Below are 25,841 nucleotides of genomic sequence, written 5' to 3' on the forward strand. Positions count from 1 at the left end.
GGAGGAAATAAAAAATGAGAAAAGAATAGACTATGTCAAGGAGGGAATCAGCTAAATACTCCACATGTTAAGTTAGAGATGCCTGTGGAGCACCCATGCTGAAATGGAAGTGAAGCGTTGGATCTACAGAGTCTGGAGCTCAGAGAGGAGAGGTCTGGGCTGTCCATATAAATTTGGATTTAGTACATTCTAGTTTTTGAAGTACTTATTCAGTTTTACATTTCTAAGAATGTGTTAGATTTTGATAAAACAAGAATGAGTCAGTAAAATGTGCTAGGTTTTGATTTATCAAATACTTCTAGGGTAAGGGGAAGAAAGGTTATCTGTACAGTGTTCTGCTTTTAAATAGCTAAGATGACATATAAACATATCCCTCCAAACTTTTTTTTTTTTTTTGACATGGAGTCTCACTCTGTTGCCCAGGCTGGAGTGCAGTGGCACGATCTTAGCTCACTGCAACCTCTGCCTCCTGGGTTCAAGTGATTCTCCTGCCTCAGCCTCCTGAGTAGCTGGGACAACAGGCGCAAGCCACCATACCCAGCTAATTTTTGCATTTTTAGTAGAGACAGGGTTTCACCATGTTGGCCAGGCTGGTCTCGAACTGCTGACCTCAGGTGATCTACCCACCTTGGCCTCCCAAAGTGCTGGGATTACAGGTGTGAGCCACCGCACTCGGCCAACCTGGAATTTTTTTTTTTTTTTTTTTTGAGATGGAATCTCGCTCTGTTGCCCAGGCTGGAGTGCAGTGGCGCAATCTCGGCTCACTGCAAGCTCCACTTCCTGGGTTCACGCCATTCTCCTTCCTTGGCCTCCCAAGTAGCTGGGACTACCAGCACCCACCACCACACCCGGCTAATTTTTTTGCATTTTTAGTAGAGACAGGGTTTCACCGTGTTAGCCAGGATAGTCTCTATCTCCTGCCTTGTGATCCGCCCATCTCGGCCTCCCAAAGTGCTGGGATTACAGGCATGAGCCACCATGCCCGGCCCCAACCTGGAATTTTTTAAGGGAACATTTCAAACGGGGCTAGGGCAAATAGAATAAACCGTAACTGTGAAACTGTTGAAGTTTTCAGTTGTAACTTTTCTCAAAAAACAAACGGTGTTTTAGTATCACATAGAAGTAAATAATTTTCTATTTCCCTCTAATTTTTTCTATTGCTTTTCTTTCATAAAAATTTTTATAATGCTATTTGTTTTTTAAGAAAGAAAATTGTAGTCCTTGGGAAAGCTGTAACATAGTGATTGGCAGCAATGAAGGTAAAAACTTGACCGAACACATATAATGATATATTTTTTTTCTTTTTCTTTTCTTGTTTTCTGAGAAAGGGTCTCACTCTGCCACCCAGGTGGGAGTGCAATAATGCGATCATGGCTCACTACAGCCTTGACCTCCTGGGCTCAGGTGATCCTCCCATTTCAGCCTTCCAAGAAGCAGGGACTACAGGCATGTGCCAACACTCTTGGCCAATTTTTTGGCATTTTTTATAGAGATGGGGTTTCATCATGTTGCCCAGGCTGGTCTCAAACTCCTGGGCTCAAGTGATCCACCTGCCTTGGACTCCCAAAGTGCTAGGATTACAGGCGTGAGCCACTGTGCCTGGCCAAGATTTTTCATAGTCAAAGAATACTTGTTGGTAAACCTCACTTTACAAAAGAGAAGAAATGTGTCTTCCTCTAACTTTGAACATGCTTTAGCATTACTTACAGATCTGGGTTGCCCTGAGAATCTCCGGTTATAATCATTAATATCCTGATGCAATCTCACAACATCCTGAGACTGATCATCTTCACCAAATACCGTTAGGAGTAAGGTTACCTGTATATTACAGAAAAAAAAAATATTTCAACTTTCTGCATCATTATGTTTTTCATTTTGTGTTATTATTCAATAGAATGGTAAAGGCTTCTATATTTATATTTCACTCATTTTCAAATAAAGGCAACCTGGAGGAGGGGAGTAAGTAACTGCTTTGCAATAAAATCCAGTGCAGCATAGAATTTGAACTCCTATAAGATAAAACAGGCACCATATCCAACTACTGGTCTAATAGTTTCCTGTCCACACTAGGGATAAATTCAGTAGTTCTCTAATTGGGCTGACAGATATTTGAAGATGCAAGAATGATGAGAAAACATTCAGGAGGAAAGTGACATACAATATATAACTGTCACTTTAAGACAAAAAAATTACTTTTTTTTTTCAGTATTAAAATAATGATTGGTTATTCTTACTGGTATTTGAAAGATCTTTGAATGCTACCAACCATAATATAAAGATTATGTTATTGCAGGGACCAGCTCTCAAACACCAATTCCTACTAAAATAAAAAAAAAGAAATTTTTGATATTGTTATATAACATAATACATTTAACCATGCTTCCTTCATGGTTGTGGTAACAAGGATATACAAATGTCCCAGGACCATACTGGGGTAATCTGACAGTGAAACAGTACCTTGAAAAATAAATACACTTTAGGACGTAGCACCCCTACAGAAAATGGTCACTAATGATTGTATGATGACATAAAAGAAGGAGTGGTGGCCGATTTAGTTTTAAATCATTTAGTTGTTGTTTTATCCTTCCTCAGTTCAGCTGTAAAACCAAGGCTTCCCACTGCTTACATGCTTTCCAAACAGCTAAATGAAGGTGTGACTAAGCACAGAAGGTGGTGAGAACAGCAGGTGCAGCCATCGGTTCCTTCACAAATTTGTTAATGAAAATGCATTCTTTCAATACACATTAATGGAACACCTATGGCGGGGCAGGCACTCTGCTAAGTGCTAGGTATGCCAAAAAAATGAAGACACAAGCCTGCTTCAGGGTGACTACAGCACCCACAATGAAAGGGGACGCAGACCTGGCTGACAGCCTTACATGGCCCTGGGGCAGGTGCAAGAATGCTGCTGTGAGAGCGAGGATCTCTTCTTTCTGGGGTGGTCAGAAAGCCTGATACTGAGCTAAGCCTGGAAACAGTGGTAGGACTGTGGTTGGTGTACACATATTCAAGGGGAGAAGCAGTGAGTGTGTTCCAGTCAAAGGCCTGTGTATTGCTATTTCCATGACCATTTACTAAAGGGGCCTACTGAAAACAGGAGGTAGAACAAGCATTTGCCATCTATCTTGCCTCCAGGATGAATTACTCTTCGCTTAGAGAACCAAGAGCTATGATATTAAGACAACTTTATCTCGACCTTCTGAGCCTCTAGTCAATTTATGGATGGTACACAGGATACCACCGGCTACTGTACACATGCCCTATGAAAAGCCATGGGCAGAACCAAGAAGGGGGAGGGCCTGGAACTATTTTTGTAATGTCAGACCTACTCCTTGGTTTGGATATTGCTTACTGAGAGCAAAAGATGCCAAGAGGTGGTACTGGCAAATAAGCTTCAATTTTTTTTTTTTTTTTTTTTAAATTTTTTTTTTGAGATGGAGTCTCGCTCTGTCTCCAGGCTGGAATGCAGTGGCGCGATCTCGGCTCACTGCAACCTCCACCTCCCGGGTTCAAGTGATTTTTCTGCCTCGGCCTCCCGAGTAGCTGGGACTACAGGTGTGCACCACCATGCCCAGCTAATTTTTGTATTTTTAATAGAGACTGGGTTTCACTATGTTGGCCAGGATGATCTCGATCTCTTGACCTCGTGATCTGCCTGCCTCAAACCTCCCAAAGTGCTAGGATTACAGGTGTGAGCCACCACGCCCGGCCATAAGCTTCAATGTTGATTGCCTTGTGTCACACATCAAATCAGCCAGAGAGGCATACAGAAACATCAGTTTTCCTCCTGACCATGTGACCACAAGTAAAATATGAAAGAGGCAGAATTTGGGAATGTAGAAGCAAGAATGGTAAGAAAATGACTTGGACCTCCCTCTTTACACCAAAATAAGAGGGCAGTTGAGGGGAAACAGACAGCTACAATAAAGGCCAAAGGAGAGAGAGAGAGAGAGAGAGAGAGAGAGAGAGAGAGAGAGTGTGTGTGTGTGTGTGTGTGTGTGTGAACATTCCACCCACGGGTTAAGTGGAGGAATACTTTTTTTTTAGTGATATAATCTGGTTCTATTGTCCAGGCTGGAGTGCAGTCCCATGATCATAGCTCATTGCAGCCTCAACCTCCTGAGCTCAAGCAATCCCCCCACTTCAGCCTCCCAAGTAGCTGGGACTATAGGTATATACCACCACACCTGGCTAATTTTATTTTTAAAATTTTTTTGTAGAGATGAAATCTCATTTTGTTGCCCAAGCTGGTATCGAACTCCTGGCTTCAAGTAATCCTCCTGCCTTGGCCTCCCAAAGTGCTGGGATTACAGGCATGAGCTACTGCGCCCAGCCTGTTTTTTTATTTTAAATGAAAAATAAATATAAAGGAAATTATGAAAAACAGTGTATAACTGATAAAATGTCCTATGTTGTCATACTTAAAAACTGAGATTGTTGGTTTCTCAGAATTGTTCAGTATTTCATTTCTCCAGTTTATCAAAGAAATGGAGAGAATTTGGCATGTCTCATCTGCAGTGACATTTCAGTCTCACATTCATGTTTACTTACTGCCTCCCTCCTGAGGTGGCTTCGATGCTAACTGTCATGGTTTAAGCTGTTCTGGACAATGCAATGTGGCCATGTCTCTAAAAGGAACAAAACATTTAAAAAAAGTCATTATATACCATTTAAAGCTATCTGGGTCCTCACTGGAAAAAGACAGATTAAATATAAATTGAAAAGGAAAAAAATTTTTTTCAAAACAAGTGTATGTAGAGGATATATGTTCAAGTCTGATTACGTAGTTTGGTTATTCCTTTGCTGGTACTGCTACAAAGACTTTATTGGGATTTTTGGGAAGGATTCATTTACCAGTTGTCTTTCACTACAACTGTAGGATTTCAAATAGGATTCCCTTTTTCAGTGGTATCTCAATGACAGTTTAAAAAGAAAAATCATGGGCCAGGTACAGTTAAAAAAAAATCATGGGCTGGGCGTGGTAGCTCAAGCCTGTAATCCCAGCACCCTTGGAGGGTGAGGCAGGAGGATTGCTTGAGCTCAGGAGTTTGAGACCAGCCTGGGCAATGCAGGGAGACTTCATCTTTACTAAAAATTAAAAAAATTAGCCAGGCATGGTGGCACATGCCTATAGTCCCATCTACTCAGGAAGCTAAGGTGGAAGGACTGCTTGGGCCCAGGAGGTCGAGGCTGCAGGAAGCTACAATCATGCCACTGCACTGCAAGACCTTTTCTCAAAAAAAAAAAAAAAAAGTAATAAAAACAATAGAGTAACATCAAAGAAGATTTGGATAAATGAAGTTCTGCTAAAAAGAATAATTCCAAATGTAGATACAAAAACTATAAAAATGTACAAAATAGCATAAATTATGCTTTCTGCACGCAAAACATTACCGTTTGTCTACAGATTGGACAACTGATTGCCCCAAGCCATGAACCGTATCGCCAGTAAGCAATAATGCAGGCACCTAATAGACAAAACAAAACAAACAATCCATTAATATTGAGGTTTTAAAGTCCATATATCGTCAGAAAGATTCAACTATCTGAAATATTTTAACAGTACCACCTTATTTAAAAATACTTTTTACTTCATCCAGACAACCTTCAGGCAAATTCATATCTAGTAAGAACTCCTAGCCATTAAAATTGTTTTAATTTAAATTCCAGATTAAGGCCGGGCACGGTGGCTCACGCCTGTAATCCCAGCACTTTGGGAAGCCAAGGTGGGTGGATCACTTGAGGTCAGGAGTTTGAGACCAGCGTGGCCAACATGGTGAAACCCCATCTCTACTAAAGAAATACAAAACTTAGCCAGGTGTGGTGGCACACGCCTGTAATCCCAGCTACTTGGGAGGCTAAGGCAGGAGAATTGCTTGAACCTGGGAGCTGGAGGTTGCAGTGAGCTAAGATCGTGTCACTGCACTCCTGCCTGGGCAACAAAGCAAGACTCTGTCTCAAAAAAAAAAAAACCTCCAAGTTAAGCTACAGTTGTACACAATCAAAAGTAAGTATACATTAACTGCCTTAATACTATGAAGCTTCATACAAAATATTATATTTCCTATGTAATATAAATAAAACAATAATTAAACATCATTGTAAATATAACAACCAACAAATCAGAGCATAAATTTTCTGTTCTAAATTTGCTATGTTACAAAACACAACTTTTAAAAGAGTTTAGAAAACCAAATTATCAATGTATTAACTAATAGTAATTAGGTATTAATAGTACAAGTGGCCAGGCACGGTGGCTCACACCTGTAATCCCAGCACTTTGGGTGGCTGAGGCAGGTGGATCATGAGGTCAGGAGTTCAAGACCAGCCTGGCCAACATAGTAAAACCCCGTCTCTACTAAAATACAAAAAAATTAGCCGGGCTTGGTGGCGGGTGCCTATAAATCCCAGCTACTTGGGAGGCTGAGGCAAGGAGAATCGCTTGAACCTGGGAGGCAGAGGTTGCAGTGAGCTGAGATGACACCACTGCACTATAGCTGGGTGACAGTGCAAGACTCCATCTCAGAAAAAAAAAAAAATAGTACAAGCAAGGAATCAAAGGACACAAAAAGATTATATGCTCTGCCCTAATGAAGTGTATAGTCCAGTTCAAGAATCGAATCAACTCTTGCACTAGAGGGATTGGATTTTTCTGCTTGAAGGTATTCACAAGCAGCAAGCCAGCCGAAGATGGGCAACACAGCCTGAAGGCAGAGTCTGGCGACCTCAAGAAGGCACAGGTGTGCCAAGTGTATAAGCACCAAACTTTAGGCCAATAACAGGTGAAGGAATAGTTTTGAACACTGTCTGGTATTTAAGGAGCCAATCCACTTTCTTTTTTGTAGGACACCTGCATCTTCAACTATCCAGGTCCCACTGTGAATCTGAACTAAGTGCTAAGTGCTGAACTAGTGTCCCTTCTCCCTCCAGGAACCTCTGTGTATTCTTGCTCTTGCCTGAGCAACCTGGCTTAGCCCTCCTGTGTTCCTTATTCCTCCAGATCAAGTAAGTGTTCAGAATTCAGAACAAGCAATGGCAATCCAATTGAGGAGACCCAGGTGACATACTCAAATCAATGTAGAAGGCAAATCTTCAACTGTGTCATATTAACTTGAAATACAAAAAAAGGGCCAGGCACAGTGGCTCACACCTGTAATCCCAGCACTTTGGGAGGCCGAGGCAGGCAGATCACCTGCGGTCTGGAGTTCGAGACCAGTCTGACCAACATGGAGAAACCCTGTCTCTACTAAAAATACGAAATTAGCTGGGCTTGGTGGCGCATGCCTGTAATCCCAGCTACTTGGGAGGCTGAGGCAGGAGAATTGCTTGAACCCAGGAGACGGAGGTTGCAGTGAGCCAAGATCGCGCCATTGCACTCCAGCCTGGGCAACAAGAATGAAACTCTGTCTCAAAAAAAAAAAAAAAAAAAAAAAAAAAGGCCTGGGCGCGGTGGCTCACACCTGTAATCCCAGCACTTTGGGAGGCCGAGGCAGGTGGAGACCATCCTGGCTAACATGGTCAGGAGATCGAGACCATCCTGGCTAACATGGTGAAACCCCATCTCTACTAAAAAATACAAAAAATTAGCTGGGGGTGGTAGCGGGCACCTGTAATCCCAGCTACTCAGGAGGCTGAAGCAGGAGAATGGCATGAACCCGGGAGGCAGAGCTTGCAGTGAGCCCAGATTGTGCCACTACACTCCAGCCTGGGTGACAAAGTGAGACTCCGTCTCACAAAAAAAAAAAAAAAAAAAGAAGAAATACAAAAAAGGAGTGCAGAGAAGTATGCATTAGAGAGTAACTTGTAGAGAACAAAGGATTTGAACTGAACTTCATAGGACAGATGAGATTTAGATAGGCAGAAAACAGGAGGGAGGACACTTCAGGTTTTAAGAACAGCAAGAGCAAATGTCGGAAAGGAGTGTCACGTGGATTAGGTTCAAGAGGAGAAATGTATCTACCTTCTCTGATGCCCATTTAATTTTCCCTGCCCAATCTTTCATAACTTGCCTGGTGATTAGCATTTCCAATAGAAAATTAAAAGATTAAAAACTGAAATAAGCGTTTTATACTTTGTTAGTTACTTAAGTGAAAACCTTAAAGAAGAGACTGGAATGAGTGGATGAAGCAATGATGAGACTGGATTACTGAAAGAGCACAAGGTACAGAAAACCCTGCCATTACATGGTATGGGTTCCAAATATGCCATCTCCAACTGCACAAATAACACTGTATCTAATAATTCTATACTATGAAGTTAGACAAAAGGGCCAACACAATTTACAGGATGATTATATGCTACATTTTAAATTAGTCCCTATATGAAAATTTCCTACATTTTGGGAGCAATAAGACCCTATCTTGAACACAACTGTTTAAACAGAAACAATAAAAAACTAGGTCTAGTGACTGGACAAATCAAAGTGGCTTCGAGTGTTTACTATTGTATGAACCACTAATCATGCAGAACTGAGCACAGGGATTGAAGATAAACCTAGGTTTAAAATCTCTGGCTCTGTCTGGGCTGGGTGTGGTGACTCACGTCTGTAATCCCAGCACTTTGGGAGGCCAAGGTGGGTGGATCACGATGTCAGGAGTTTGAGACCAGTCTGGCCAACATGGTGAAACCCCATCTCTACTAAAAATACAAAAATTAGCTGGGCATGGTGGCAGGCACCTATAATCCCAGCTGCTTGGGAGGCTGGGGCAGGAGAATCGTTTTAACCTGGGAGGCGGAGGTTGCAGTGAGCTGAGAGCACACCACTGCACTCCAGCCTGGGCGACAAGGTGAGACTCTATTTCAAAAAAAAAAAAATTGGCTCTGTCACTTAACAGCTGGCCTACTCTTTGTAAAATGTATTATTATTATTTTTTTGAGACAGGATCTTGCTCTGCTGCCCATGCTGAAGTGCAGTAGCATGATCACAGCTCATTGCAGCCTCAAGCTCCTGGGCTCAAGCGATTCTCCTACCTCAGCCTCCCCAGTAGCTGGGACTGCACATGTGAGCTATTGCACCTGGCTAATTTCTTATTTTTTGTGGAGACAGGGTCTCCCTATGTTTCTCAGGCTGGCCTCCAACTCCTGGGCTCAAGCAATCCTCCTGCCTATGCTGAGATTACAGGTGTGAGCCACAGTGCCTGGTCTCTTTGTAACATTTCTTCATATCTCTAAAGCCTGTTTCCTCATAGGTGGGGTTAGATGAAGTATATTAATGTCCAATACATAGGCTTGTAATAACTGATACTTTGCCCCTCAACCTGCTATGGCATAATCAGCCATAGAAGATTTTCCTGAATCTGCAGATTCAGGAAAAATGAGGAGTGGTGGAAAGCACTCCTTCCTGATACTAAGTAAGTGTGAAATTATTCCCTTCTTACCCCAAGGCATGCTCTAGGGTTCTCATTCTCCCTCATTAAACCTCAAGAGGTTGAGAGAGAGACAGACAGAGACAGAGACAAACATACTGAGACTAAGACCTTTAAGACTTTCAGTACAAACTCAGAGTCAAAAGAGGCAGGAGGGCAACGCAGGGTCTTGGGCAGGTTCTTGAGAGAAGAACCTTCCTGCCCTGGGAAGGATGAATAATAAATGAAACTCCCAAAGAGTGATGAACAAAGAGGGACTCAGTGAATCCCTCATGCTATGGATGTACTTGAACTACTGTCCAAAGAAACACACTTCTGTTTATGGGGAAGCTGAATAGTTTCTTTAAATTCTGAACCCATAGCTGCTACATGGACAAACTAAATAGAAAGTAAATAAGTAAGTATATTATTTAGATGCTAAGTATACTTGGTTGACAAGTAGAGCAGGATATCAGAGGTAATCTACCCTACTCGCAAAATACAAAATGTGACAAAGAGAAAATTAGGAATCCAGCCTTTGTTCACATAGAGGTCTTGGTCTTGGTCTAAACAGTCACTTTTCCCAAGTATAGTGTTGTTTGCTTACCACAAAAAAGATGTCCACAGTTGGTCTCCACCGGGAAGGAGGCTTGGTGCAGGCAGATGGGACAGTACATGTCGGTGTAGAACTGCTGTCGAGCAGCAGCAGGTGCATCCTAATAAGAACACAGGTGCACACATTGGAATACAACACATGTAGTCCTCAACAGTATCTCATGTTAAATTATATTTGAGAACAGAGTCAACAGTGTGTAACCCTCATCACATTGTAAACGTGCAATAGTTTAAGGTTATAATTTTAAGAACATTATGAGGCTATACTGTTTTTATTTAAGCTGCATGGTCTCCACTTTCCTTCCTAAACACAATTTAAAGACAAAAACTTAGATTAACTCAAGAGTTCATCTTTTACTCTACTGGAATACATAAATTATTCTGAGTAACACAAGGCTGAGCTAGTGCATAACCTAACAATAATAAATATTGAGGTCGGGTGCAGTGACTCATGCCTGTATTCCCAGCACTTTAGGAGGTTGAGGCAGGTGGATCACTTGAGCCCAGGAGTTCCAGAGGAGCCTGGGCAACATGGCAAACCCTGTCTCTATAAAAAATAGAAAAATTAGCCAAGAGTGGTGGTGGCATGCACCTGTAGTCCCAGCTACTTGGGAGACTGAGGTGGGAGGTCACCTGAGCCTGGGAGGTTGAAGCTGCAGTGAGCCGTGACTGCACCACTGCACTCCAGCCTAGGTTACAGAGCAAGACCCTGTCTCAAAAAGAAAACAATATCAAATGTCAAACTGTTTTCTAAGTCTTCACTTTTTTCATTTTCAACGTCTTTTTCATTTTAAAAGTGTTGCATGTATGCAAGAAACATCCAGGTATCAATGACCTCACTAGGATGGATCATGAGGGCAAGGGATTTATCTGTAGGACTCATTGTACCTCAGGACTTAGAAAAGTGTCTACATGGCTGGGCACGGAGGCTTACACCTGTAATCCCAGCACTTTGGGTGGCTGAGGTGGGTGGATCACTTGAGGTCAAGAGTTTGAGACCAGCCTGGCCAACATGGTGAAACCCTGTCTCTACCACAAAATACAAAAATTAGCTGGGCATGGTGGCGTGCACCTGTAGTCCCAGCTACTTGGGAGGGTGAGGTGGGAGAATCACTTGAACTCAAGAGGTGGAGGCTGCAGTGAGCCGAGATCACACTGGTACACTCCAGCCTGGGCAACAGAGACCCTGTCTCAAAAAAAAAGAAGTGTCTACATAACGTATATCTTATGTTATTGTATTGTAAAAATACTTATTTATCAAAACTTGTTTTGATGGAACCCAGCAGATAAAGTTGCCAGCATGAAAAATATCTAATTACAGAAAAAGTATCAAATTTACTAAATAGGAACTGTTCTTAAGTGAATCAGATTTTTGCCACTCAATATTAATAAACAAATTTAATAAATTTAAATAATAATAAACATAACTAAAAGGTCATACTTCCAAAATAGCCCTAAATCACCAGAATATTCTGTGATCCAAGGCTACACCTTGATGTTATAGTCACTTATGTCAGTTTTAATGCTACAAAAAGTGTACAGCACTTTATGTTCCCTTCTCCACCTTTTCTTTTCTTTTTGAGGCAGAGTCTCACTCTGTCACCCAGGCTGGAATGCAGTGGTACAATCGCAGCTCACTGAAACCTCTGCCTCCCGGGTTCAAGTGATTCTCCTGCCTCTGGAGTAGCTGGGATTACAAGTGGCCACTACCAAGCCCGGCTAAATTTGTATTTTTAGTAGAGACAGGGTTTCGCCATGTTGACCAGGCTGGTCTTGAACTCCTGACCTCAGGTGATCTGCCTGCCTCAGCCTCCCAAAGTGCTGGGATTACAGGCGTGAGCCACTGCACCCAGCCTTCTCCTTATTAATTTTTAAAGAAACTGACAAAAATCAATTAACAGAGATGTCCAATAGAACTTTCTGCAGTAATTGAAATCTTTATCAGTGCTGTCCAATACAGTAGCCACGAGCCACATGTGGCCATTGTGTACTTGAAATGTGGCCAGTGTGACTAGAAGACTTAATTTCAGATTCTATTTAACTCACTTGAATAGCCACAGGTAGCTGGTGGCTGTCATACTAGACAGCAAAGAATAGACTACATCGCCACCCTTATTTTCACTCTGAGAGCTGTGTGCCGGGCCTCAGGAAGAGGTGAGGCAGATGAGTGGACACTGCTGCAAGGAGACCTGGAAGATTCACTTCAATCTGGGGCCCCTCCATAGCTGAACCCAGTCATGAAATCGCTAGCGTCAGTGTTAGCAAATCTTAGCAGTCTCATATGTTAATGAGAATAATTATAATTGCCTTACTTATGTCTAAAGATTAAATACGATTGTTGTTTGGGAAGTCACTTTGTAAATTATAAAACCTATCTCAACATGAATTATGGGTAACAATTGTTATGGAACAGAGTACTACTAATAGGCTTAAAGTATTGCTTTTTTTTTAGACGGAGTCTCGCTCTCTGTTACCAGGCTGGAGTGCAGTGGCGCAATCTCAGCTCACTGCACCCTCCCCCTCCGGGGTTCAAGTGATTCTCCTGCCTCAGTTTCCCAAGTAGCTGGGACAACAGGTGTGCACCAGCACGCCCAGCTAATTTTTGTATTTTTAGTGCAGATGGGGTTTCACCATGTTGGCCAGGAGAGTCTTGATCTCCTGACCTTGTGATCCGCCCACCTCAGCCTCCCAAAGTGCTGGGATTACAGGCATGAGCCACTGTGCCTGGCCCTGCTTAAGTTATTCTTGTATCAATGAATATAAGTTCCATGAGGGTAGGAATTTTTGTCTGTTTAATTCACGATTGAATTCCCAATGCCTAGAGAATGTATGGCATGTGGTAGATGTTCAAAAAATATTTGGTGAATGGATAAATTATAAAACCCTTATTGGGGCCAGGCGTGCTGGCTCACACTTATAATCCCAGCACTTTGGTTTTAGTGGAGCAAGCACAGCTCACTGCAGCCTCAACCTCCCAGGATCATGAGATCCTCCCACCTTAGCCTCCTGAGTAGCTGGGACTATAGCTGTGCACCACCATACCCAGCTAGCTTTTGTATTTTTAGTAGAGACGGGGTTTTGCCATGCTGCCCAAACTGGTCTGGAACTCCTAAGCTCAAGTGATTCTCCCACCTCGACCTCCCAAAGTGCTGGGATTACAGGTGTGAGCCACCATGCCCAGACTGTAATCCTAGCACTCTGGGAGGCCGAGGTGAGAGGAGTGCTTGAGCTCAAAAGTTAGACAGCAGCCAGGGCAACATAGTGAGACCCTGTCTCTTTTTAATTAAAAAAACGAAACCCTTATTGGAAGTGAAGTTTGATCAGTAGGAAAGGAATTTTTAATTTTGTTTCTTGATGTTAGATATCTCGGCATGAAGGTGTACAATATCCTATTTATTCCAGGCTTCATAAAGTATATCTCCAATTCTTAGAGATTCCATCTGGTAAAAAGCAAAGAACAAACAGGAAAGAAATTAATTTTTTTCTTTGCCTAGCTAGTTTTATTGTTACAACTTTGGCAACTGAAGAAAAAAGGAGAAAAAAACCAAAACAGCCACCTCTTCTAGTTATTTCTTTGTAGATGTTAGGGAATATATGTCAGAAAAAAAGGGTTTTTCCACTACATTTCATTAAGGTCAATTACACAGCAATTATTTCTACACTAATAAACAATAGGAAAACTGCTATATTTTAAAGCAAATTAATAATAAACAAACATGAAGACATCTGAATAGATTAAGGCTAGGCAATTTGCCCATTCTGCAAATATACAATCTATAAAATAATATAAGGTAATTTGAAGCCGGAAAGAAGCCCATGTTTCCTAAAAGTAATTTACTAATGTTCTATCACAATTTCACATGCAAAGGGAGCTATCACATCTACTCCTCAAATAAATATATATACAATACCTGTTCTGTTTGAAGCTGTTCTCGAAGTACCCTTACTAGCTCCTGGTTTTCTGGGTGAATGTTTTGATGTACATTTCTGTTGAATAGAATATAATAAATTTTGAATAGAAAATATTATCAGATGAATCCATTTTATTCATGGGTCTACTTTCTGACTTATAACTACTGGTAATTAATGTAATTGATGGCATACAAGCACTTCACTTCCGGGACTGTACGTTTCAGGCTGTCCTGTGGTGAGTTCTTCTGAGATCACTGATTATTAGCCAATTTCAGGTTTAAGTGGCAAATGGTAAAATCCAGAGGCCTAGTACCTTGGAAATCTATTGTAAATGGAAGCTTACAAATAATGTAAAGAACATTTGTTTCTTTGGTGAAATTTCTTCAAAATAAGCAGTTATCTAATTTTACCTACTATTATGCATTTGAATGCTTTTCCACATCTAATTAGATCCTTCTCCTAATTTTCAGGTATTAGGGGAGGGGAACAGAGCAGAAACTAAAATTATTTAATGTAGAAAAGCCAAAACTTGGCCAGGTGTGGTGACTCACGCCTGTAATCCCAGCACTTTTGGAGGCCGATCACCTGAGGTGGATCACCTGAGGTTAGGAGTTTGAGACCAGCCTGGCCAACATGGTGAAACCCTGCCTTTACTAAAAATACAAAAATTAGCCAGGCTTGGTGGTGGGTGCCTATAATCTCAGCTACTCAGGAAGCTGAGGCAGGAGAATTGCTGGAACTCAGGACGCAGAGGTTGCAGTGAGCTGAGATCGTGCCATTGCACTCCAGCCTGGGCTGACAATGGCAAGACTCTGTCTCAAAAAAAAAAAAAAAAAAAAAAGGCAGAAAAGCCAAAACTTAACATGTCACTAATATCTTGACATTAACAATTAAAATGGTGAATCAAAGGCAAGCGGTTAGTGGCTAACATAAATGGATGGGATAAAACATCCCATATTGAAAGTCAGATGTTGGCTGGGCGCGGTGGCTCATGCCTGTAATCCCAGCACTTTGGGAGGCCGAGGTGGGTGGATCACCTGAGGTCAGGGTTCGAGACCAGCCTGACCAACATGGAGAAACCCTGTCTCTATTAAAAATACAAAATTAGCCGGGCTTGGTGGCAAATGCCTGTAATCCCAGCTACTCGGGAGGCTGAGGCAGGAGAATCGCTTGAACCCGGGAGGTGGAGGTTGTGGTAAGCCAAGATTGTGCCATTGCACTCCAGCCTGGGCAACAAGAGCAAAAAACTGTCTTAAAAAAAAAAAAGAAAAAAAAGAAAGAAAGATGTGTTGGTCAGGCTGGTAGGTAGGGTGAGGGCAAAGTGTTACATGTTATCACAGCTTAATTTCATTTGGCTATTAATGTATCTTCTAAACATAAATGTCTTAAACAAGAATATTTTAAGTCTACACAGTCCCAAGGTTACTCCACAGAAGAGCCTTTACTCTCTGGGTAAGCCAATATCCAACAGAGATAAGAACTCTCATATTCGAATGTGATAGGGAGAAGTATAGAAATCTATCCTATGATTATTCAATTGTTAGCAAAAAACTGCAAATTTTAGAAAAAGAAATCAACTAAATATAACTGTTAGTTCACAGAAGACATAAAAGCAATTTAAAGTCAAATATCTAAACAATGAAACAATCTGAACTCTGTTTAAACCTGTTAAATCTTATTTTGTTGTTGCTGAGACGGAGTCTCACTCTGTCACCCAGACTGGAGTGTGGTGGCGCAATCTCAACTCACTGCAACCTCCGCCTCCCAGGTTCAAGCGATTCTCCTGCCTCAGCCTCCTGAGTAGCTGGGATTACAGGCATGTGCCACCACACCTGGCTAATTTCTGTATTTTTAGTAGAGATGGGGTTTCACCATGTTGGCCAGGCTGGTCTCGATCCTGACTTCAGGTGATCTGCCTGCCACGGCCTCTCTAAGTGTGGGGATTACAGGCATGAGCCACCGTGCCCGGCCTAAACCTGTTAAAGCTTGATGCATTCTTCATTTTAAAATAAGGCACATTCTTATGATTGAACAGATGATCTGTGAAAGAAAGCACTCACTATATGAAAGCACCCTGTCAAGGAGCAATCTAACTAGCAGAGGAACCATCTCATTTAAATACCAGTGAATACCTAGCTAAATGGCATTTCTCCATTCTTTGAGAGTAGAAAACCATTCCCTTTTCATTGGAAAAAAAATCGTGATGACGTTTCAGAGTACAGACATGAACCACGTGACTGGAAAGCCTCTCCTCTGGCTTCTTTCTATAAGAAAGATGTAAGAATTCTTAAATCTGGTGGTAGAATATTTTAAAAAATATATCCTATTTAAATGTATTTTTAAAATATATAATATTCTATTTAATTATATGTTAAAATATATATAAATTTAAAATATATTTAAATAGAATATATTTTTTAAAATATTCTACCACCAGATTTAGGAATTCCTACATCTTGTTGTGAAGCCAAACAAGAACAAATAGCCCAAGCTGCTAAATACTGCCTGTAACTCCCATGATGATGGTATTTGGAGACAAAACCTTTGGGAGGTAATTAGGTCATGAGGGTGGTGCCTTTGTGATAGGATTACTGCCCTTACAAAAAGATACATGAGATAACCTGCTCCCTGCTCTACTCTCTTCCGTATAAAGACACAGCAAGAAAACCACCATCCACAACCCATGAAGCCGAGTCTCGCCAGACACCAGATCTGACAACACCTTGATCTTAGACCTCCCAGGCTCTCAAACTGTGAGAAATAAATGTTTGTTGTTTAAGCCACCCAGTCTATGGTTATTTGTTTTTTTTGGGGGGGGGTTTGTTTTGTGTGTGTGTGTGTGTTTGTTTTGTTTTGAGACGGAGTCTTGCTCTGTTGCCCAGGCTGGAGTGCCGTGGCACAATCTCAGCTCAATGCAACCTCTGCCTCCTGGGTTCAAGCAATTCCCCTGCCTCAGCCTCCCAAGTAGCTGGGACTATAGCTGCACGCCATCATGCCCTGCTAATTTTTTAATTTTTACTAGAGACGGGGTTTCACTTTGTTAGCCAGGATGGTCTCAGTCTCCTGACCTTATGATCTGCCTGCCTTGAATTCCCAAAGTGCTGGGATTACAGGCGTGAGCCACCATGCCCAGCCTTGTTTTTTGTTTTGTTTTGTTTTTTTTAAGACGGAGTCTTGCTCTGTCGCCCAGGCTGGAGTGCAGTGGCGCCATCTCGGCTCACTGCAAACTCTGCTTCCCAGGTTCACGTCATTCTCCTGCCTCACCCTCCCGAGTAGCCCAGCTAATTTTTTGTGTTTCTAGTAGAGATGAGGTTTCACTGTGTTAGCAAGGATGCTCTCGATCTCCTGACCTCATGATCCGCCTGCCTCGGCCTCCCAAAGTGCTGGGATTAGAGGTGTGAGCCACCGCGCCTGGCCACAAATTTGTTTTTGAGACAGATCTTGCTCTGTTGCCAGGCTGGAGTGCAGTGGCACAATCTTGGCTCCCTGCAATTTCCACCTGCCAGGTTCAAGTGATCTCCAGCTAATTTGTATATTTTTAGTAGAGGCGGGGTTTCACCATGTTGGCCAGGCTGGTCTTGAACTCCTCACCTCAAGTGATCTGCCTGCCTCGGGCTCCCAAAGTGCTAGGATTACAGGTGTGAGCCACCGCACCCAGCCTATGGTTATTTGTTATAACAAGCCAAACTGATTTAGACAATGGTCAAATACTTTTTGACAAGGGTGCCAAGGGTGCCGAGACCATTCAATAGAGAAAGTATCCTCTTTCAACAAATAAGTGCCAGAAAACTGAATATCCATATTAAAAATATAAAAACTCAAAATGCATCAAAGGGCTAAACTTAAGAGTTAAAACTATACAGATTATAGGAAAAAGCAAGAAAATATTCATGCCACTGGATTTTGGCAATGATTCCTTATATATAAGACAAAAGCACAGGCCAAAAAAAGGAAAAAAACACAAAGATGACTTCTCAAAATTAGAAACTATGTATATCAAAGGGCACTTAAGAGAGTAAGAAGAATATCCACAGAAAGGGACAAAATATTGGCAAATCATATACAGGAAATCCTGATTTTGTTTCCCTTTATTGCACTTAGCAGATATTGTGTTTTTTACAAACTGAAGGTCGTGACAACCTTGTGTTGAGCAAGACTATTGGCACCATTTTTCCAACAGCATGCACTTGCTTCATGTTTCTGTGTCACATTTTGGTTATACTTGCAATCAATCAATCAATCAATCAACATTGTGTATGCTCTGACTGCTCTATTGACAAGCCATTCCCCAGTCTCTCTCTCTCTCCTCAGACCTTCCTATTCCCTGAGGCATTGACAATATTAAAATTAGGTCAACTAATAACTCTACAGTGGCCTCTAGGTGTCCAAGTGAAAGGAAGACTTGCATGTCTCTCATTTCACATAAAACCCAGAAATGATTAAGTTTTGTGAAAAAGACATGTCGAAAGTCGAGCTAGGGCAAAAGTTGTGCTAGCTGGCCAAGTTGTGAATTAAAAGGAAAAATTCCTGAGGGACATTAAAAGTATTAGTCAAGTGAACACATAAATGATAAAAAAGCAAAACAGCTTTATTGCTGACATGGAGAAAGTTTGAGTACTCCGGATAGAAGATCAAACCAGCCACAACATTTCCTTAAGCCAAAGCCTAATCTAGACCAAGTCCCTCCCTCCTTCAATTCTGTGAAGCTGAGGGAGGAGAGGAAGCTACAGAAGAAAAGTTGAAAGCTAGCAGAGGTTGGTTCATGACATTTAAGGAAAGACGAAGCCCAAACTTTTATTTTAGGAATAGCAAGTGCTGATGCAGAAGCTGCAGCAAGTTATCCAGATATAGCTAAGATCATTGACGAAGGCTGGCTATGCTCAATAACAAAAAAAATTTTTTTTTTTTGAGACAGATCTCTCACTCTGTCGCCCAGGCTGGAGTGCAGTGGCGTGATCTCGGCTCACTGCAAGCTCTGCCTCCCGGGTTCATGCCATCCTCCTGCCTCAGCTTCCCAAGTAACTGGGACTACAGGCACCCGCACCATACCTGACTAATTTTTTTGTATTTTTTAGTAGAGACGTGGTTTCACTGTGTTAGCCAGGATGGTCTCGATCTCCTGACCTTGTGATCTGCCTGCCTCGGCCTCCCAAACTGCTGGCATTACAGGCGTGAGCCACCGCACCCAGCCAATAACTTTTTTTTTTCTTTTGAGACGGAGTCTCGCTCTGTCTGTCGCCCAGGCTGGAGTGCAGTGGCCAGATCTCAGCTCACTGCAAGCTCTGCCTCCCGTGTTTACGCCATTCTCCTGCCTCAGCCTCCCGAGTAGCTGGGACTACAGGCGCCTGCCACCTCGCCTGGCTAGTTTTTTGTATTTTTTAGTAGAGATGAGGTTTCACCAGGTTAGCCAGGATGGTCTCGATTTCCTGACCTCATGATCCGCCCATCTCGGGCCTCCCAAAGTGCTGGGATTACAGGCTTGAGCCACTGCGCCCAGCTTTTTTTTTTTTTTTTTTTGAGACACAGTCTCACCCTGTTGCCCAGGCTGGGAGTACAGTGGTACACTCTTGGCTTGGCGGAACCTCTGTCTCCCAGGTTCAAGCAATTATCGTGCCTCAGTCTCCCAAGTAGCTGGGATTACAGGTGTGTGCTATCATGCCTGGCTAATGTTTGTATTTTTAGTAGAGACAGGGTTTCGCCCTGTGCTGACCAGTGTTGGCCAGGTTGGTCTCAAACTCCCGGCCTCAAGTGATCTGCCTGCTTCGCCCTCCCAAAGTGCTGGAATTACAGGCGTGAGCCACCATGCCCCGCCAAGAACATTCTTAATTCATGGGAGGAGATCAAAATACCAACATTTACAGCAGTTTGGAAGAAGTTGACTTCAGCCCTCATGGATGACTTTGAGAGTTTCAAGACTTCAGAGGAAGAAGTCACTGCAGATATGGTGGAAACAGCAAGGAAACTAGAATTAGAAGTGGAGCCTAAAGATGTGACCAAACTGCTGCATCATGACCATATTTGATCAGATGAGGAGTTGCTTCCTATGGATGAGCAAAAGAAGTGGTTTCTCAAGATGGAATCTAATCCTGGTAATGACGTTGTAAGCATTGTTGAGATGACAACAAAGGATTTAAAATATTACATAAACAAAGTAGATACAGCAGAGCCAGGCAGGGTTTGAGAGGATTGACTCCAGTTTTGAAAAGAAAGTCTGTGGATAATATGCAATCAAAGTGCATCACATGCTACATACAGAGGAATCTTTTGTGAAAGGAAAAGTCAGTCAATGTGGCAACTTTATTTGTTGTCTCATTTTAAGAAACTGCCAGCCAGGCGCAGTGGCTCATGCCTGTAATCCCAGCACTTTGGGAGGCCGAGGCGGGCGGATCACAAGATCAGGAGTTCAAGACAAGCCTGACCAACATGGTGAAACCCCGTCTCTATTAAAAATACAAAAATTAGCCGGGCATGGTGGTGCATGCCTTTAATCCCAGCTACTCAGGAGGCTGAGGGAGGAGAATTGCGTGAACCCAGGAGGTGAAAGTTGCAGTGAGCTGAGATCATGCCACTGCACTCCAGCCTGGGCGACAGAACGATACTCTGTCTCAAAAAAAAATCACACTGCCACAGCCACCTCAACTGTCAGCAACCACCACCCTGATCAGTCAGCAGCCTTGACATGGAGTCAAGACCCTCCACCAGCAAAAACATTACGACTTGCTGAAGGTTCAGATAGATAACTGTTAGCATTTTTTAACCATGAAGTATTTTATAATTAAAGTATGTATATTGTTTATTAGACATAATGCTATTGTACACTTCAAAGACTATGATATAATGTGAACATAACTTTTATATGCACTAGGGAACCAAAAAATTCATATGACTCACTTTATTCGTTTTATTGTAGTGGTCTGAAACCAAACCTGAAATATCTATGGGGTATGACTGTATCTGATAATAATATCAGAATATATATAGAACTCATAACTCAAAAACAAAAAAGTAAACAACCCAATTCAAAAACGGACAATGGTCTTCAATAGTCAATTCTCCACAGAAGACAGACAAACTGCCAGGTATGGTGGTGCACACCTGTAGTCCCAGTTACTCGGGAGGCTGAGGCAGGAGAATTGTTTGAGCCTAGGAGTTCTAAGCTGTAATGCAATATGCCACTTGGGTGTCCCCACTAACTTTGGCATCAATATGATGACGTCCCAGGAGCAGGGCACCATCAGGTTGCCTAAGGAGGAGTGAACTGGCCCAGGATAAAAACAGAGCAGGTCAAAACTCTGGTGTTGCTATTTACAGGAGCAAAGACATGGAATCAACCTAGATGCCCATCAATAGTGGACTAGATAAAGAAAATGTGGTGTATATACACCATAGAATACTATGCACCCATAAAAAGGAAAGAAATCATGTCCTTTGCAGCAACATGGATGCAGCTGCAGGTGATTTTCCTAAGTGAAGTAATATAGAAACAGAAAATCAAATACTAGGGCCAGGAGCGGTGGCTCATGCCTATAACCTCCGCACTTTGGGAGGCTAAGGTGGGCAGATCGCTTGAGCCCAGGAGTTTGAGACCAGCCTGGGCAACATGGTGAAACACCGTTTCTACAAAAAATACAAAAATTAGTTGGGCATGGTGATGCACACCTATGGTCCCAGCTTGGGAGGCTGAAGTGGGAGGATCACTTGAGCCTGGGAGTTTGAGGCTGCAGTGAGCCATAATCACGCCACTGTACTCTAGCCTGGGCAACAGAATGAGACCCTATCTCAAAAAGAAACCTCAAAAACCAGACAGATGAATGGCCACTAACCATGTGAAGTGATGCTGAACATAATTACTCAGTAGGGAAATACAAATCAAAACCACAATGAGTTACCACTTCATACCTATAAGGATAGTTATTATTTAAAACACACACACACACACACACACACACACATAGAGAATAACAGTGTTGGCAAGGACGTAGAGAAACTGCCATGGTGCCTTGCTGGTGGGAATATAAAGCAGGGCAGTTACTGTGGGAAACAGTCTGGAGGTTCCTTAAAATGTTAAACATAGAAATTACTTTATGACCCAGAAATTCCAGTTGAAAACATAGACTCAAACAGATACTTGTACACCAGAGTTCCTAACAGCATTATTCACAACAGCCAAAAGGTGGGAGTAACCCAAATGACCACTGACAAATGAATGGAGAAACTAAATATGGTATGTACATACAATGAAAAATTTTAAATTTTAATATTTTTTAGAGACAAGGTCTTGCTCTGTTGTCCAGCCTAGTCTCCAACTCCTGGGCCCAAGCAATCCTCCTACCTCAGCCTCCCAAAGTGCTAGGATTATAGGTGTGAGCACCATACCCAATGAAATATTATTTATCAATAAAAAGGAAGGAAATTCTAATACGTGTTACAACATAAATGAACTTTGAAAACATTATGCTAAGTGAAACAAGTTAAACACAAAAGCCCAAATACTGTATGATTCTACTTTATAAGGTGCATAAAATTAGCTCATTAATGGAGACACAAAGTAGAACACAGGTTACCCAGAGCTGAACCATGGTAGTTGTTACTTAGATGGGCATAAAGTTTCTGTTAGGGAAGATTAAACACCACATGGTCAGGCCAGGCACAGTGGCTCACACCTGTAATCCCAGAAATTTGGGAGGCTGAGGTGGGTGGATTGCTTGAGCCCAGGAGTTCAAGACCAGTCTGAGCAATATGGCAAAACCTTGTCTCTACCAAAAATACAAAAAAATAGCTGGCTATGGTGGTGTGCGCCTGTGGTCTCAGCTACTTGGGAGGCTGAGGTGAGAGGATCATTTGAGCCTGGGGGGCGAAGGTTGCAGTGAGACAAGATTGTGCCACTGCACTCCAGCCTGGGCGCCAGAGAGAGAACCTGTCTCAAGAAGAAAAAAAAAAGAAAGAAAAATAACATGTTCTGACTTATTAAGTGGGAGCTAAACATAAAGATGGAAATGATAGACATCAGGAACTTCAAAAGTGGGGAGACTGAAAGAGGGTGAGGGTTGAAATACTACCTATTGAGTACAGTGTTCACTATTTAGGTGATGGGTTCACTAGAAGCCCAAACTCACCATTACGCAATATATCCATGTAAAAGACCTGCACACACACCCCCAAAATCTAAAATTTAAAAATAAAAAAATAAAATAAAGTTTGGGATGATGAGGAAGTTCTAGAAGTAGATGGTGATGATGGTTACACAACAATATGAGTGTACTTAACGCCACAGAATTACACACTTAAAAATGGTCTGAATTAGCCAGGCATGGTGATGTGTGCCTGTAGTCCCAGCTACTCAGGAGGCTGAGGCAGAAGAGTCGCTTGAACCCAGGAGGTGGAGGTTGCAGTGAGTCAAGATTGTGCCACTGCACTCCAGCCTGGGTGGAGACAGAGTGAGACTCTGTCTCAAAAAAAAAAAAAGAGACCTGTCTGAATTTTAAACTACACATGCCATCCCTTCCCCAACACATCATGATTACCTCAGTAATCACGATTACTTCACTGATTACCTCAAGACAATGTCCAAGTAATCGGGAGCACATTATGTAACTTGAAAAGATGTCACTGTAGGCTGAGTGAAAATCTCATCATTTATCTCCACTCACTGTCCCAGTGGCCCCAGTTCTGCCCATGAAACCATGCAGAATAAATTTAATTCTTTTTTTTTTTTTTTTGAGATGGAGTTTCGCTCTTGTCACCCAGGCTGGAATATAGTGGCGTGATCTTGGCTCACAGCAACCTCCGCCTCCCAGGTTCAAGAGATTCTCCTGACTCAGCCTCCGAGTAGCTGGGGTTATAGGCGCCCACCACCACACCCAGCTAATTTTTATATTATTAGTAGAGACGGAAGTTTCACAATGTTGGTCAGGCTGGTCTTGATCTCCTGACCTCCAGTGATCCATCCACCTCAGCCTCCCAAAGTGCTGGGATTACAGGCGTGAGCCACTGAGCCTGGCTCTAATTTTTTTTTTTTTTCTATTGCTGCTGCACAAATTAAAATTTTATTCTTTAACAAGACCAAGCCCTCATCACAAAGACAGTTTTACTGTCCAAGAGTCCCTTCCCTAAGCTAGACATCCCTCCTTCCTTCAAGCATTTTATGATTTGTTTCCTCAGCTTTCCCTATTTTGACAGTCTCCCCTGAATGTTTTCCAGTTTAAAATGCTAGTCCCAAACTGAACATAATGCAGATTTGACCTTTAGCTATTAATTTTATAAAAGTAGCCAATAAAGTTTTCAGCATCTACAATATACAATTGCCTTATTAAATGAATTTTTTTTTTTTTTTTGAGATGGAGTTTTGCTTGTTGCCCAGGCTGGAGTGTAGTGGTGCGATCTCAGCTCACTGCAACCTCTGCCTCCCGGGTTCAAGCAATTCTCCTGCCTCAGCCTCCTGGGTAGCTGGGATTATAGGCACCCACCACCACACCTGGCTAATTATTGTATTTTGAGTAGAGAGGGGATTTCATCATGTTGGCCAGGCTGGTCTCGAACTCTTGACCTCAGGGGATCCACCTGCCTCAGCCTCCCAAAGTGCTGGGATTATAGGTATGAGCCACTGTGCCAGCAAAAATGGAAACTTTTTAGTTTGGGCTTCACATCATTCTAGTCTGGTGATGTGGAAAAAAAAAACTTTTATTATGCAAATAATAAATATTCATAGTAGAGAAATCAGAAGATAATAGAAAAATATTTAAAATAAAATTAGTCTTGGCCAGGTGCGGTGGCTCATGCCTGTAATCCCAGCACTTTGGAAGGCCAAGGCAAGGCGGGTGGATCACGAGGTCAGGAGATTGAGACCATCCTGGCAAACATAGTGAAACCCCGTCTCTACTAAGAATACAAAAAAATTAGCTGGGCATGGTGGTGGGCGCCTATAGCCCCAGCTACTCGGGAGGCTGAGGCAGGAGAATGGCCTGAATCCAGGAGGCGGAGCTTGCAGTGAGCCGAGATTCTCCACTGCACTCCATCCTGGTCTACAGAGCCAGACTCCGTCTCAAAATTAAAAAAAAAAAAAAAAGTCTTATAAATATAATTTTAAACATAATAGGTTACTTAAGGTTTTGTGATCTTTTTCGTTTTTTCTTTTTTTTTAAGATGGAGTTTTGGGCCGGGCGCGGTGGCTCACATCTGTAATCTCAGCACTTTGGGAGGCCGAGGCGGGCGGATCACGAGGTCAGGAGATTGAGACCCTCCTGGTTAACACGGTGAAACCCCGTTTGTACTGAAAATACAAAACATTAGCTGGGCATGGTGGCGGGTGCCTGCAGTCCCAGCTACACGGGAGGCTGAGGCAGTAGAATGGCCTGAACCCAGGAAGCAGAACTGGCAGTGAGTTGAGATCGCGCCACTGCACTCCAGCCTGGGCAAAAGGGCGAGACTCCGTCTCAAAAAACAAAACAAAACAAAACAAAAAAAAAGATGGGAGTTTTGGTCTTGTCGCTGCCCAGGCTGGAGTGCAGTGGTACGATCTGGGCTCACGGCAACCTCTGCCTCCTGGGTTCAAGCAGTTCTCCAGCCTCAGCCTCCCGAGTAGCTGGGACTACAGGCATATGATACCACACCTGACTAATTTTCATATTTTTAGTAGAGACAGAGTCACCATGTTGGCCAGGCTGGTCTTGAACTCCTGACCTCAGGTGATCCGCCTGCCTCAGCCTCCCAAAGTGCTGGAATTACAGGCACGAGCCACCGTGCCCCGCCTCTCTTTTTAAAAATGCGTATGTGTAACTGAAACTTTGCACTGTTTGACTAACATCTTTCCATCCCCTGACAGCCACCATTCTGCTCTCTGCTTCTGTGAATTCAAATGTTTCATATTTTACAGTTAAGTGAGACTGTGCAGTATTTGTCTTTCTGTGCCTTATTTCAGTGAACATCATGTCCTCCAGGTGCATCCATGTTGTTGAAAATGGCAGAATTTCC

The 25,841-nt window shown here is 42.5% G+C and overlaps 1 protein-coding gene across 9 annotated transcripts in view; it reads right to left on the reverse strand.

Moving 5' to 3' along the window:
* Positions 1–25,841, reverse strand: part of RNF170 (ring finger protein 170) — a 46,947-nt gene that overhangs the window by 6,876 nt on the left and 14,230 nt on the right. For 7 of the 9 annotated variants that reach the window (XM_077943572.1, XM_015145267.3, XM_077943571.1 and 4 more), the window contains 4 exons: positions 13,871–13,946; positions 9,952–10,060; positions 5,395–5,468; positions 1,708–1,818 (listed from right to left, as the gene is read on the reverse strand). In XM_077943572.1, coding sequence (XP_077799698.1) covers positions 1,708–1,818; positions 5,395–5,468; positions 9,952–10,060; positions 13,871–13,946 — 370 coding nt within the window. The remainder of the gene's footprint in view (positions 1–1,707; positions 1,819–5,394; positions 5,469–9,951; positions 10,061–13,870; positions 13,947–25,841) is intronic. The other 2 variants (XM_077943574.1, XM_077943575.1) reach the window with 1 other exon arrangement.

The sequence above is a fragment of the Macaca mulatta genome, chromosome 8, assembly GCF_049350105.2.
Source record: "Macaca mulatta isolate MMU2019108-1 chromosome 8, T2T-MMU8v2.0, whole genome shotgun sequence".
Classification (NCBI taxonomy): domain Eukaryota; kingdom Metazoa; phylum Chordata; class Mammalia; order Primates; family Cercopithecidae; genus Macaca; species Macaca mulatta.